Below are 15067 nucleotides of genomic sequence, written 5' to 3'. Positions count from 1 at the left end.
AAGAGCTGCTTCCGGCTCTGCCGGAAATTGCGAGATCGGGGGGCGGGGCCAGGGAGGAGGGGCTTGCGTGGGGCCGTGACCTGCGCCCTCCGCCCCGCCCCCAGGGAGTTTCCGGTCAGTGGGTACAGCCGCTTACGGAAGCTGACTCTCCGCGTGGGCGGGAGGGCGTCCCGCGTCTGGCGAGGGGCGGTGCGCACACCTTCCTTCAAGTTAGATGTTGACGGTGCTTCAAGGTAAAAGCTTAGAGTTGGGAGGCCACTGGTGCTGAATGCGGAGACCTTTCCTTCTCAAAAAATAGAAAATGATTTAAGTCAAAAATCCCTTTTGGGAGCGTGTCCTGTGAGTCCTGTGATACCTTTGAGACGTGAATGACATCCTACACATTGCTTAAGTCGTTATTGTCTTAATATATTGTAATTTCAGAGTTTTCTTTATTACCGCAGTTACCTGAAAGTATTTTTTATTTATTGTTTTGAAAGTATTTTTAATTTGAAAAATGAGATATTTTATATTAAATATTTATTGTTATTTTTGGCTGCGTTGGGTCTTAGTTGCAGCGTGTGGGACCATTCATTGCGGCGTGGGCTCTCTAGTTGAGGCATGCAAGCTCAGTAGTTGTGGCATCCCCTGCATTGGAAGACAGAGTCTTTACCACTGGACCACCAGGGAAGTCCTAAAATGAGATCTTTTAATCTATGTTTTCGTTTTCTATTTCCTTTTTTTAAATTTTTGGCTGCACTGGGTCTTCGTTGCTGTGCATGGGCTTTCTCTAGCTGCGGCGAGCGGCGGCTACTCTTCATTGCACTGTGCGTGCTTCTCATTGCGGTGGCTTCTCGTTGTGGAGCACGGGCTCTAGGCGGGCGGGCTTCAGTAGTTGTGGCACCAAGGCTTCAGGAGTTGTGGCTCACGGGCTCTAGAGTGCAGGCTCAGTAGTTGTGGCGCCCGGGCTTAGTTGCTCCGCAGCATGTGGGATTTTCCCGGACCAGGGCTCGAACCCGCCGCATTGGCAGGCGGATTCTTAACCACTGTGCCACCAGGGAAGTCCCCTCATTTTCTATTTCTGAATGCTTTGTGTCAAGTATGGATAATGAGGCTTGTAAAAAGTGTGCTTTTTAGGAGATATGTGGATTTTGCTTTTAACTAGTGAAAAATCAATTTTTATTACTCCCAGATACCTTTGACTGGAATATCTGTTCTCTCATGTGAACATCAGAAAGCATAGTAAAACTGTATTTTCAAATTTCAGTTGCCTCATTTATACCCTTAATATTTTTAATGTGAAATATGTGAGTTAAAATCTCTTCTATTTTCTTTGAAAATTCCGAAGTTCACGCTGGAGGGAATTTGGCAAGACTGAATTCCAGTTATTCATGCTGCAGCAATTTCTCAAAAGATTATTTCCATAGAAAAACCCATCTGGTTCTCCTGTGACTAATACAAGTTTCTTCAACTTTTAAGTTTGTTTGTTTTTAATATTAGATATATGGACTCAAGTGGATTTAACTTCTAGAAGCTAACATTCTCTTAAGCAGGGGAACAGTGAACACCTTGGGGCTCATATGGGGGGAAGAGGTGGGAAGCCCCGCCCATTGGTCCTCCAGCTCTCCAGGGCTGCGATCACGTAACCTGAGCTCAGCTCACTCCTGTCAGATCTGTGGGAACTGGACACAGATTAAGGAGCCAGGACTGTATAGGATTTGGGGTCAAGGAATCCAGGTATCTGAGTAACTTCTGCCCACAGCCTTAGTCAGTAGACCAGATAAATGTGCTCATTCCTGAGTAGTGTTCCCAAAAACCTATAAATGTCCTATTTTTGTCCCTCTCCTCTCCACTCCACTTGGCTCTCTCATCAGATTTGCTTTTCTGCACAGGAGGGCGGAGAGACCTGAGGGAACCTTAAAACATGAAGGTCCTCTTTCTGTTTGCTGTTCTCTTCTGTTTGGTCCAAATGAACTCAGGTAAATATCTCCTGCTTAAGGTAGGAAGCTGCTCCCAGCCAGGAGGGATGAGCTGGGAGAGCCTAGGGAAGGCAGTACAGGAATTTCATTGATTTGTGTGTCCGTGGAGGGGGGATTGGGTGTGTATCTGTGTGTTGTTGGTGGGTGCAGGTGGACCCCTTTGGGGCTCAGCTCTGGACCATTTTGATCTTCCCTATAAAGAGGTTTTTAAAAGCTAAGTATGAGTTTTCAGGGTCATAACCCAAGTCAAAGGGTCAACTTTGTTCCGATACAAATAGAAAGCATTCATCACAGTCTGAGAAAAGTTTGCGGAAAGAAATGACAGTCATACAGATGTCAGAGCTGGAAGGGAATGAATGCTTTTCTATGGAAACCCCACACTTTACAGAGAGAGGAAACCACGCTCCCAAGAAACGCCACTGTCCTGCAGTGCAATTGACAATCACAGTCATAGCAGTTATTCATCCTGACACTGGCATTCCTCCAGCTTTCACAGAGAGCCGATTTTACAGAGGAAAACTGAGCCATAGCCAGGTAAATGAGTTGTCCAAGGAGAAATCATTAGTTACCGGAAGAAGGAAGGCCAGTCCAGGTCTCCAGATCCCTAGTCTGTGCTTCTTTGATCTTCATTAGATGTGCAGCCCATCTCTTCACTCGGCTGTCCTCCCCAAAAAGCCATGACAGAGCTGAGATGACATGGCATCAGAGAGTACACCCCATTTGGAGCTGAGATATTGCGCAAGGTTGTTTTTTAAATCATGTAAGACCAACACGGTGGGTGTTTTGGTTTTCTGAGTCATGATAGATTGGCATTTGCAGACCTGACATAAGACCTTTCTTTCAACCATCTCATTCCCAAATAAAAAATGCTTTCTTTTTTAAAATTGAGATATAATCAACATATAATATTACATTAGTTTCAGGTGTACAACATAATGATTCAATATTTGTAGATATTGTAAAATAATTACCATAAGAAGTCTAGCCAACAGCCATCACCACATGTAGTTCCATTTTTTTTTTCTTGTGACAAATAGAAAATGCTTTCCTTATGGGAACGTTGGGTAGTTGTGCTTGACCTACAAGTCCACAAGTTATGGTGAGGAGAGCTCGGTTTTCTTTTCTTTTTTTCACTGTAGGCTGTAAAGCTGAAAATTAGGCCACAAGCTGAGAATCAGAACGATTTCCTATTTTCCTAGAGACCAAGACGCACCCATCCAATCATTCGACTCTGTTCTCCAAAACTCTCTCTGCTTCTCCCTGTTGCATTAGCTCACATCACCAGGAAGCTTGAGAAGCCTGATACAGTACAATAACATATAAAAATATACGTATTATATATATCTTCCTGACAAAATTTTGAGGTATGGATTATTGTCCCTGTTTTAAAGCTAAGAAACTGAAGCCCAGTTAAACTGGAACCTGTCCAGACACTTCATTTTTTTAAGCATATAATAACCGTGTGGAGTTGGCCTGTGGGCTGGGGTCATGCTTTATTCTTTTGCTATATGAACTAAATATCAGCTCTAATTTATTGTATCAATAGGGGACATTCCACCTGCAATCAGAAATGTTATCTGTTTTATGCAACATGGACCCTGCAGACTTTTTTTCTGCTATTCTGGTGAGAAAAAAGCTGAAATCTGCTCTGATCCCTGGAATAGGTGCTGCATACCACATACAGAGGAAGAAAAAAATAAATAAATACAATAAACCAGAGATGGATGGCGGATCTAGCACCTAAAATGTAAGCTTCCAGAAGGCAGATGGGATCTTGAGGTATCCTAAGGGCTTAGAAGAATGTGTGGCTTGTAGTAGGTGCTCAATAAATATTTGTTGAATGACTCCAGTATCAGTGATGAAGGTCTTATAAAAGATTTTTCCTAAAAGCTTACCTACTTTGTCTTTTTCTGTTTGTTTTTTTTTTAAAGAGTCTCAGAGGGGCTTCCCTGGTGGTGCAGTGGTTGAGAGTCTGCCTGCCGATGTAGGGGACACGGGTTCGTGCCCCGGTCTGGGAGGATCCCACATGCTGCGGAGCGGCTGGGCCCGTGAGCCATGGCCACTGAGCCTGTGGGTCCAGAGCCTGTGCTCTGCAACAGGAGGGGCCACAGTGGTGAGAGGCCCACGTACCGCATAAAAAAAAAAAAAAAAAAGAGTCTCAGAATTTTATAATATCCACCTCCTTTCCCTGGTCCAGGGACTGTCTCTTACCTACCCACAAATAGGGTAGACCAGAAACCAAGCTGATCTCATCTTCAGAGAGACAGAAATGCAGCCAATCTTTTGGTCTCTTTTCCACCAAATGACATCTTTCCTCTCATCAAACCCAATCCCAGCTTCATCCTACTTCTTCCCAGACTATAATGTGCCTTGTCCCCTTTCCATAGACTCCTCAAGAAATAATAACAATAAGTCACATGTAAATAGGATTTTTTAAAATTTTCAAACATTTAGTCTTAGGTTATCTCAGCTGATTAACACACAGTCTAATGGAGAATATAGTCAGGTTGAGGCAGTTCCATTTTAGGGATGGAAAGGAAATGAAAATCAGAGGCTAAGTGAACTTCCCCAGGTGAGCGGTTCGTGAGTAGATTCCTGAAAATCAGAGGCTACGTGAACTTCCCCAGGTGAGCGGTTCCTAAGTGGATTCCTGAAAATCAGAGGCTACGTGAACTTCCCCAGGTGAGCGGTTCCTAAGTGGATTCCTGAAAATCAGAAGGCTAAGTGAACTTCCCCAGGTGAGCGGTTCCTAAGTGGATTCCTGAAAATCAGAAGGCTAAGTGAACTTCCCCAGGTGAGCAGTTCCTAAGTGGATTCCTGAAAATCAGAAGGCTAAGTGAACTTCCCCAGGTGAGCGGTTCCTAAGTGGATTCCTGGCATACCTGACCAATCAAGTGCCCATTGTTCTATGTTACCTCTGAAGAACATATATCTGAGTGAACAAAGCAAGGCAGGGCTCTTGTTCGTGAAGATTCCTTGCCGCTTCAGCCCGTGGTCCTTTGCGTTTCTCCAAATCCTGCTGGAAGTTGTCACTCATACCATATCGTTGAACCAGTCATGCAAAGAGCAATGAACATTCATTACAAGTAAGAAATGTAAAAGAATAATAAAAGCAAATGTCCTGATGTCGGAGACCAGGAGCCAAGCTCTTTCTAGGCTAATTACAGAGCGTGGTAAGATACCTTCTTTCCGTATTTCTGTTCACTGCCCGAGTCCAGTTTGCTCACAGATAAGCTGAACTTACTTTAAGAGTCACTAAGAAAATCTCCTTCTGGTTCCTGTCTTGATTCCCAGCTCAAGTTTCAATGAACATTTGGTATAATGCCTCGGCCTCTCCCCAGGCTCTCCTAAACTTACTCGTGGCTGTTTTCTAAATGGAATCAGACAGACGCGTGGGGCTGCATGGAGTGGAGTCTCTTAATCACAGGCATCTCTGGAGCCCTTTGTCGTCCCTTCAAAGGATGGAGGAGCAGTGCCGGCCTTGGAGGGAATGCCTGCCTGGGAAGGGATTTGAAACAGGCTTAGCTTTTGCTCCCAGGTGAAACACGACAGGTCTTCGTGCTTCAGGACAGGCAGACACATACACAGCCAAGAGTCCTGTCATTCCATGGGCATCTCTCTGTCCACTAACAACTAAAAACACACACACACACAAAGGAATGGGCCAGGGCCCAGAATGCTGGGGAACCTGTGTCTGGTTCTGCCTCTAGTCCCTTCACTTGACCTTAGTTTCCTCAAAAATAAAATGAGGTAGCTGGTCTAGACCTCTGAGAGCCATGACAGCTTAGCATGTGGGTGTAGAATCAGTGCCTCATCGGTGATCAGGGATAGCTGGGGCCGGGGCACGGGGGCAGGGGCATGCCTGGGATTCTGGCTAGTCTCTTCTCTGGGTGGAAGTGGAGCTGGGTGCCGGGACCCTCTACTGGCCCCAGGAGGGCCTGGACTGTTCCTGGTGGCGAGATCCTGGGCCCCAGGCAGCCGGTGAGAGACAGAGGGGCCCAACTGGGTCCCACAGGGGTCCAGTGTTCATACCTGGAAAGTCTTTATACATCCCCCACGGCTCCCTTTTCTGAGCTAAGTATAATTATCTCCCACTGTGCCTCTCCAAGACTCAGCTTCCTCTTCTGAGATGGCCAGTAGCAGCTAGGAAGGACAGAGCAGTTCTTCCCTCCACTCCAGCGGGCTCCAGTGTCCCTCCACTCAGGACCCCCCGGCCCCCGCCCCTGCACACTGCACAGCGGAATCTGTTGCTGGAGCTCTGTGCCCCCACAGGCTCGTCGGTGCCCCCCATGTTGGGATCTGTCACTGTGCTGCTGTTACTTATTTACATGGCTACTTCCTCGCTGGCCTGTGAAAGCCTCAGGACAGGTCTGGGTCTTACTCCTCTATGGAACTTCAGTGACCAGCCAAGCACAGTCAGGGTGAAAGAGGTGAAGAAATGAATAAATTAATCCAAGCCTCAAGCACCAATCTTCAATCTACCACTGCTGTCCTTTCTGCCCCAAGGACAGGCCGTGGGAGCCACCAGGGGACTGGGGACACCACACTGTGATGATTGCCGCATCCCTGTCACAGCCTAAAGCCTGCATCCCCCCTTTTCTCTCACAACTGGTCAGAAAGTGGGACAAAGACCTTACTAGCTCTGCCCTATTACATAGCCTCACAGCTGAGCACGTGACCCATTCATTTTCGGGGGCTCCCTGCTCCCCCACCGTAGGCAGCAGAACTAGAGAAACAAGGCTGGGAGAAGCCCTGAAGAGCCCTCCTGGACCCTGAGTCTCCACGACAAGTATTCGCCTGCCTGGCCCTGCCCCTCAGACAGAATCGTAGACGGAAAAGGGGCCCAAGAGGTCATTTAACAAAACCATCTCCCGATAAGGAGCACAGTGTCATGGAAAGACTCTTGACTGAGGAGTCAAAACCCCAAATTCCAGTCCTGCAACCGTCATGCCTGTCAGGCTCCTCATTTGAAATGTGGGCATATATTTGTATCCGCTGAGTTCAAATTCCTTGTGAATGATAGAGCACTGGGCCTCTACGGGTGATTAATTTTGTTAGTTAATGGTGGAAACTTCTCGATTCAAGTAAGACATAGAATGATTTGAGATTGCTTTTCAACGTGGAAATAGTACACATCACATTTGAATACCAGTGGGTGGAGTAATTTAGTGATCAGAATACAGACATGCATACACATGGACCCATTTACACAAGGTCTTTCCCTGTACAATTATAGCCTGAGTGGATTTTTAAACCCCTCAAGGGTGCAACAGTCCCTCAGCCGAGTTCAATGTCGATAATCTTTGTCAGGTTCATCTGGACTCTTCAGACGAACATGTTTGCCCTCCCCATGTCTTGGGGTCTTTGAACACAGGTAAACTGCAGAGAGAGGTGACAAGCTTGCTCCCTCACCTGCCTCTGAAGGAGATTGTTGCCACCAGGTCCTACCCTGCGACAACCGCGTGCTGTGGAGGTGACTGTGCTAATACGATGGGCCATCTCTCGGGCCAAGCCCCGCCTGCTCACACTTCCAGAGCAATCCTCTGCCTTCTGAAACCCACGCCGGCCTTGGAGGCGATGCAGCAGGAAAAGGCTGCGATGGAATTTTAACAAAACAACACGAAAACTCTCCAAAGTGGGCCACAGGCCGTACACGTTGACGATCGTGTTGCACTAGCGCAGCCTGGCAACTTCCTCTTCTGGGACAGAACCCGCCTCCACGAAACGCAAATGATGCCATCTCCTCCGAAAGAACCTAGTAGAGCCCGATCACGTATGGAGGAGTCAGGGAAACCAAGGCCCCGGAAGCTCAGAAATCCACCCATGGTCCCGGGCTACATCCCTCTCTTGGGGGTGAAATAAGGATCCTCCAAACTCGGGAGTCTGCAGCCAGACCAGACCTTCCGAGGCCCCGACCCTCACTTCTGCCCCAAAGTCTCCAAGGGCTATTGCCTGTCCTCACGTGGGGCCCTGAGCCGCTCCAACACGGACTACGAGACCCCTCACACCAAAACCCGGGTGACCCCAGCTTCAGCTGTCCCCTTGCTAAGCTCCAACCCGCCCAAGCGGCCTGAAGCTCTGGGACTTCCTTTGATCTTTTACCTCCTGGATTTTGTACGTTCTGCTTCCGAGGCCCTGGCGATGCTCGCCCACGTCCAGTCTTTGCCCTTCAGGCCTAGGCTGACACGGCACCTGCTGGGACACGGCACAGCGCCCCCAAGTGACCTGGGGCCCCTGCTGCACTGCCTGAGGACACCTGGGGCGAACACCATCCCCCGCCAGCAGCCACGCTCCTCTGCTTGCCCGATGCGCCCTTGGAAGCCCAGGGCCTGAGGCCTGTCCACCATTTGTCTCGAGCTTGTAGCTCAAGTCCAGTACATTTCAGAGGCAGAAGAAGAAGGAGAAAAGACAAAAAGAAAGACAGGAAGTTAAGAGAAAGCTCTTAACTTTAAGACAAGTTAAGACAAGCCACCAGGCCTTGTCTGCAAAGAGAGCTGCTGACCTCTCTGAGGTCAAGGCCCAGGATCCCACGTTTCTCCTCAGGGAATGCTCTCTCTGTCTGAAACGGGGTGTCGCCCACCTGGCGTCTCTCCTCGTACAGCACTATCTTTCTGGGTACAAACGCGGGCCCCCGAGTGAGGTTTGCCCTCTAGAATACGCCTCCCTCTCTGACGTGAAGTGCATCATGTGACATGTCTCCTCCGAGAGCGCTGTCCCTGTCTCTGAGGAGGAAGGCTAGCCTTCCCTCTCACAGATCGTTAGCGGGTCTGTGGATCGTGTGAAATGACCAGCGACCACTGCAGCTCCTCTCTGTCTGCCACTCCTTCGGAGCCTTACTTAGTGGGGGGATGTGGTGATGGCCAGAGTCATGTTACTGCAGGGAAAAGATAGTGAAGCTGCTGGAGAGGATGTAAGGGAACCACGATTCTCCACCTGAGGCCATGGTTCTCAGCTCTGGATGCACAGTAGTTTCACTCAGGTCCCTTTACAGAATTAGCTAAGGACCCACACTGCTCAATCAGTCATCCCTACAGGTGGTGCCTTGGGCGCAATATGTAATTCTTAAATGCTGCCAAGATGGTACTGAGAACCACAGGGCTAAAGGAGACGGTTTCTGAAGGGTGAAGACACTCCTCTGGCTTCGAGACACAGACTTGGGCTGGTAGCTGCCCCATCTCTGCTCCCCCAGCGTCCTCCCTGGAACAACACAGTGACAACAGTAAAGTGAAACGTGCAGCTTTTCCAGTTTTTCATGGTGCTCGCCTGGGACTGCACCACACCTGGCGTCAAGCGCCACACCTGAACATCCTGTTCCACGAGTCACCACGGCTCCGCCATCAGCTGGTCGGGCAGAGGTGAAGCCAGGGAGCCCCAGGCTGGCTCACTGTGAGACTTCACACCCCTGGTGCCTGGCTCGCCCTTCCCCTTTGCTCCCTGTCATTCTGGCATCCGCTCATGTGGAGGGAAGACACCATGAGTCTTGGGAAAGGAATTTGCTGGAGAGACAGCTATTCATGAAAAGAAGGATGAAGAAGCACCATGATGACAGAAAGCTTTGTTCCAGGATCTTCCACTCCAGCAATTTTCCTCTCCAGGTGCCAGCGCCCACCCTGACCACGCCATGGAGGGTAAGGGTCTCGTGGGTACGTGGTCCCACCTTCCCTTTGCTGCCCGCTTCCTGGTGGCATAGTGATGCATGCCTCCACAGGCCCCCACCCCCTGCTCTGGGAGCAGCTCTTCAGTGCTCTATCCAAACAACTACCGAAGCACCATTTGAGAAAAGGGTATAAGCTCTGAGTTTTTTTGTTTTTTTGCAGTACACGGGCCTCTCACTGTTGTGGCCTCTCCCGTTGCAGAGCACAGGCTCCGGACACGCAGGCTCAGCGGCCACGGCTCACGGGCCCAGCCGCTCCGCGGCATGTGGGATCTTCCCGGACCGGGGCACGAACCCGTGTCCCCTGCATCGGCAGGCGGACTCTCAACCACTGCGCCACCAGGGAAGCCCGTGCCCATGCTTTGAATCATTACAACGTACACATCATGACCTCACAATTTTATTTGTCGATTATAACTCAAATTTAAAAATCAGAAAGTCAAAAATAAAATAAAAAGGACATGGTCTAATTAATTTAAAAGAGAAAGAAAACAGGAAGGGAAGAAAGGAAGAAAGAGGGGAGGGAGGTTTCTGAGAACCAGGAATCCAGACACGAACAATGAGACAAGTTTTAGGGAAGCGTCGTTTGGCTCAATAAGGAGAAAAGTAAAATGATAGGCACAGCAGCTGAAAGTAAAGTGGGATCCTTTTGGGAACACTGAGTTCCCCAACGTTAGAAGTGTTGCAGAAGAGGCAGGATTCAACCGTCACGTGAGGCATTTTGTTACATGACCTTGCAGATCCCTTTAACTCTTGAGATCTTGTTGCTGATAACAAAGCAAGAAAACAGTCACTTTTAAATAGTGGATAAACTCCCCTAGAAGCATGGGCTTGACCATTTCAGCTCGGTTCTATTTCCTCCTATGGAGGGAAGGCGCTCTCACCGCCCTATGCCTACCTCATGGGGATGTGAGAAAGGTTAGTCCTCGATAAGACTTGAAGCCCTCCCCCCTTGACAAGCTCTTCTCCCCACAGAAAATGCGGGTTGATTCTTATCTCTGTTAGCTCATTCCGCATGAACCTTCAAAGGACGAGTCATTCCCGGGCTTGGCGGCAAGGTTTATTAATAGAAGCAGCGGGGCTTCCCTGGTGGCGCAGTGGTTGAGAGTCCGCCTGCCGATGCAGGGGACGCAGCTTCGCGCTCCGGTCCGGGAGGATCCCACATGCCGCAGAGCGGCTGGGCCCGTGAGCCATGGCCGCTGAGCCTGCGCGTCCGGAGCCTGTGCTCCGCAACGGGAGCGGCCACAGCAGTGAGAGGCCCGCGTACCACAAAAAAAAAAAAAAAAAAGCTTTATAGCACCAGTTACAGTGCTAGGTACATAACAGTTCAGGAGATGCCAGTCATTATGTGTAAAGCATTTGATGGTTTCCCATTGCTTATTTCAGCAACAGCCAATAGGTTCATTTCAAGTATCAGTTCTGATTATATAACAGTGCCGGAAGTCCTACATTTTCAAAAATTTTCCCTGGGGTCCTCTTGCCTTTGGATACATTACTTCCTCCACCCCAGCCCCTGGCCCATTGACGAGTTTACTACATAGCTGTTTTCTAAGAGCCACCTATGCCCTAAAATTCCGCTCAGAGAAGCAGCCAGCAGACCGTGTAGGCTAGCACCAAGAGCTGCTGTCTGGTGAGCTTTCACTGGGGTTGAGTGTGAAATGCAGTCAAAGAATCTGATTAAAGTGTAGAAGTATAAACAGAAAGTAAAGCGCCATGCACACTTCATTCTTCTTGGGATGAAAGCATTGCTGTCAGATAGGTAGGAGGTCTTTAGGGTGACCTTATATGAATTTTTGATGTAATAGCCTTGATTTTTGCCCTCAGGAGTCAAGAGATCAGCCCCACCTTGTTGGGTGTGATTTTAGACTCTGGGAAAATGCACACAGCATCACATTACCGCTAAGGCTTCAAATTCCTCAAATAGCTTGAGCTTGTTAGAAGGTGTCACGTCTTCAGCCTGGCTCTCTCTCGAGAGCATGTCTCCCTTCATGCCTGCCGGGGGTCACCACCTTGATTGTCTCTCCCTATTGATCCACCATCTACCTGTCCCCTGAACAGAACACTGGCGGTCTTCCTAGCCTGCTTCCTCTCACTCTTAATTCCTTCTCTCACGCTCAATCGTACTAACTTTGGATTCTACCTTCTGGCTGGTTCTCGCTCTCAAGTCTGTCTCTTTATCCCATTGTTTTTGGGAACTAAAGAGCCCTCAGTTCAGCTCTTGATCTCCTGACCTTTAGCCTCATAATCCTCTAACCCAACCTCCATATTATATTTGCTGTAAATTTTTTGCTAAAATATAAATTCATTCAGATTGTTGTCCTTTGTAAGTCCTTTGTTGACTTTGCATTGCCTGCTGAGGTTCTCTACTTCCTAACTCTTCTGGTATTATTTCTCCTTTATGATATATTTTTTTCTAAGTTTCCTAGTTTGAAAATACCTCCGATTATTCAAAGGATGAAAGCAATGTAGGTCATGAATATCTACTTTCTCATTAACACAAGGACGCAAGTAAAAAGACACCATCTATTAAAGGTGATAAGAAATGTTCACAAATAGTGATAGTATATGACATTTACTAAGGAGTTTGGCAATAGCTCCAAGTGTAGTACATAATATGCCCGGCATAAATGCAGAGGAGAGAGCATCACTTTCAGCCGGGGCGGTCAGCATCGTGAGGAACTGGTATGTGAGCAGGGCTGTGTAGATTGTGCAAACAGCTGTGTGGAATGAATTGACTGGACACCCTGATTGAATTTGAGTAATTAGGAAAAGAGAAGAATCAGAAAGAATTAAATATATAAAGATGATGGGATACCTTATCTAGCTTCTCTAAGTCTTGGCTTCCTCAACTGTGAAATGCAGATAATTATATTAACCTTATTGAATTATTGCACAATTCAAATAAAATAAATGCATATAGATTGCTCGGCATGGTGTCTGCATGTAGTCTGTGCTCAATAAATGTCAATTATCATGATAATGACGATCGTTATTATCATTGCTGTGATAATATTAAATTCTTGAAGATGTTTGCTTTTATGGCCTTGGAGAACAGAAAGAGGAAAAATTCCATAATAAACCAAAGATAGCAATCAAATGATAGGAGGAAATTGGAAAGTGTATGTCTTTTATATTATGTGTTACCATGTCAAATGCCTGTGTCTTTCCACCATTAGTGAAGGGCACAGAGCCCAGAGACTAAATATTGTTTATCGATGTATCTGTCAAGGCACCAGGTCCCAAGGTCCTAATATAGAGTCACTATCCACAAGTTTTTTGGATGTTGAGATGAAGTAGAGGGACAGGTTTCAAGATTGAAAGTAGCCCCACAAGTCACATGTCGCAAAGAGATCAAATCAAATGATTACTGGCAAAGAAGCCATTGGATTGGAGATGCCAAAGTCATTGTTGAACTTGGAGAGAGTGCTTCTGATGTATTTCTTGAGACAGATGCTGGGAAGCAATAAATTGGGACCAGTTGGTTGAGGGAATATATACTGGTATAGACCACTCTTGAGAAATTTGATAATAAATGAGCAAAGACAGTGAAGTAATGGTTTGAGGGGAAAAAAGGGTCAAGGAGAGATTATTTTTAAGTAGAGAATTAAGTGCGATTATGGGCCATAACAACAGAGCTGGTAGAGAAAGAGAGGGTAAGAAAGTGGCTTGAGAGAGAAAGAGGATAAATAATGGTATATGGTTAAAAGAGGTGGATTCTAAAGGTATAGAAAGAAGAGCCTCGGAAAAGAGAAATACTCCCTCTAAAACAGAAAGAAGCAAGAACAGTAAAAACATACAAATTTGAGGGAGAACCTGGAACATGGAGATTCACTGAGGAGAGTTGGCTCCTGTACCCTCCATTCCCATAAGTTAAAAATACTTGGTGAGAGAAAGAATTAATTTTTAGAGCCCTGCGTATGTCTTTTACATCTTTGCTTAATTTGTGTACTCTAAACCATCAGGGTATCTTCTTCCACAAAAAAAAAAAAGATATCATCAGATGTCTAAGCTACAAAGAGAAATATAGGGAATAGCCCAAAATGTTTTAAAGCTGTATTAATTCAGGAGACATTTCTCCCCCTGGCAGGAGTCAACCTGGGTGTGTCCAGAAATGAAGAGTCTACCCTTTAAGCTCCAGCCTGAGTATAATATGAACGTTCATACAGTGAACCCAAGGTCTCTTCTGCAGTGAACTCTTCCCTTCCAGCAGACACAAAGTAGGCACTGCCCAAGCGTTCACCACTGAAGACAACACAAGCTCCTTCCTCTTCCCTCCTGAGAGGTTCTGTTCCCCATGCAGTGGCTCTCATTTTTTTTCCTGTTCCTGTAATATTCTTAGGCAACATCAAGTAAGTGTGGTCCTCACTTGAAGCAAAGTCAGGGAGGGTAATTTGAGAGGATTTGGACTTGTGACCCAAGTAGCACCTGAGAGGAGTGCTCTATGCAGAGGTGGTGCAGAATATGGACACAGAATCACTTCGCCAGTTTATTCGCCCTTTCCCAAAGCTAGGAAGTATCTCTGTGTCTGCTGGACCCATGAGTAAAATCCTGAGCGATAGTCCGTCATCAAGGCAATGGTGAGGCATCAATGGGTCTGGCTGCTTAGAGTGGTCCACGTTCAGAGGAGTGGGAAATGGCTGTATGAAGGTAAGACGTGGTGGGTGCAGAGAACCTTGAAAAGAAGCCTTAGTGATGTAGCCAAAGAGGATCTTAAGCATCACCTCTTCAAATTAATTTATTTTTCATATAAAGAAATGAGGACTAGAAATGGCAATGTATGGTGATTTTAGTATTTGGACAATACAGAGTCTTAGTGACTCTCAGTGAGAGACCACTGAGAAGATATGCCCACGGCCTTCCTCAACAGTCTTTGAATCTTAATTCAAAGCTCCTGGGTGGGGCTTCCCTGGTGGCGCAGTGGTTGAGAGTCTGCCTGCCGATGCAGGGGACACCGGTTCGTGCCCCGGTCCGGGAAGATCCCACATGCCGCGGAGCGGCTGGGCCCGCGAGCCATGGCCGCTGAGCCTGCGCGTCCGGAGCCTGTGCTCAGCAACAGGAAAGGCCATAACAGTGAGAGGCCCGCGTACCACAAAAAAAAAAAAAAGCTCCTGGGAGGAGAAAACAGGCACACTGCCTCTACTGAGAGCTCTTCCCTCTGGTCTATGTCTAGCTGTGCTGAGAACCACCTTGCTGCTGAGGTGTGGAGGAATAGGACAGAGTGGCCGAGATCCAGCAAAGGTCCCTGGCATCAGTGGCCTGTCTCACAATGGCCACACTCCCAGAGCCATTGATAGACACCACTTGGAGGTAGATTATGTAAATGGTCTTTAACACACAAAGATTTTTGGAAGAGTTACCACCAGGCCCATTGGCCTAATTGTAAGCACGGCTTTCTCAGCCCTTCTCCTCGGTCTTTATTGGAGATGTTGGAGAGGTCAGCATTTTATTTATTTAT

At 47.4% G+C, this 15067-nt stretch overlaps 1 protein-coding gene across 1 annotated transcript; it reads left to right on the top strand.

Moving 5' to 3' along the window:
* Positions 1-125: 125 nt before the first annotated feature.
* On the top strand, positions 126-3702 carry LOC309838928 (sperm-associated antigen 11A-like; the record flags this gene model as incomplete). Its single annotated transcript, XM_082680374.1, is given in 4 exon segments — positions 126-233; positions 1872-1958; positions 3505-3650; positions 3652-3702. Coding segments are annotated over 3 exon segments (252 nt in total). The 5' UTR covers positions 126-233; positions 1872-1903.
* Positions 3703-15067: the final 11365 nt, after the last annotated feature.

The sequence above is a fragment of the Grampus griseus genome (assembly GCF_964374135.1).
Source record: "Grampus griseus genome assembly, chromosome: 21".
NCBI classification, from domain to species: domain Eukaryota; kingdom Metazoa; phylum Chordata; class Mammalia; order Artiodactyla; family Delphinidae; genus Grampus; species Grampus griseus.
Note: the sequence above shows the minus strand (reverse complement) of the source record. Positions and strands in the feature narration are given on the sequence as shown.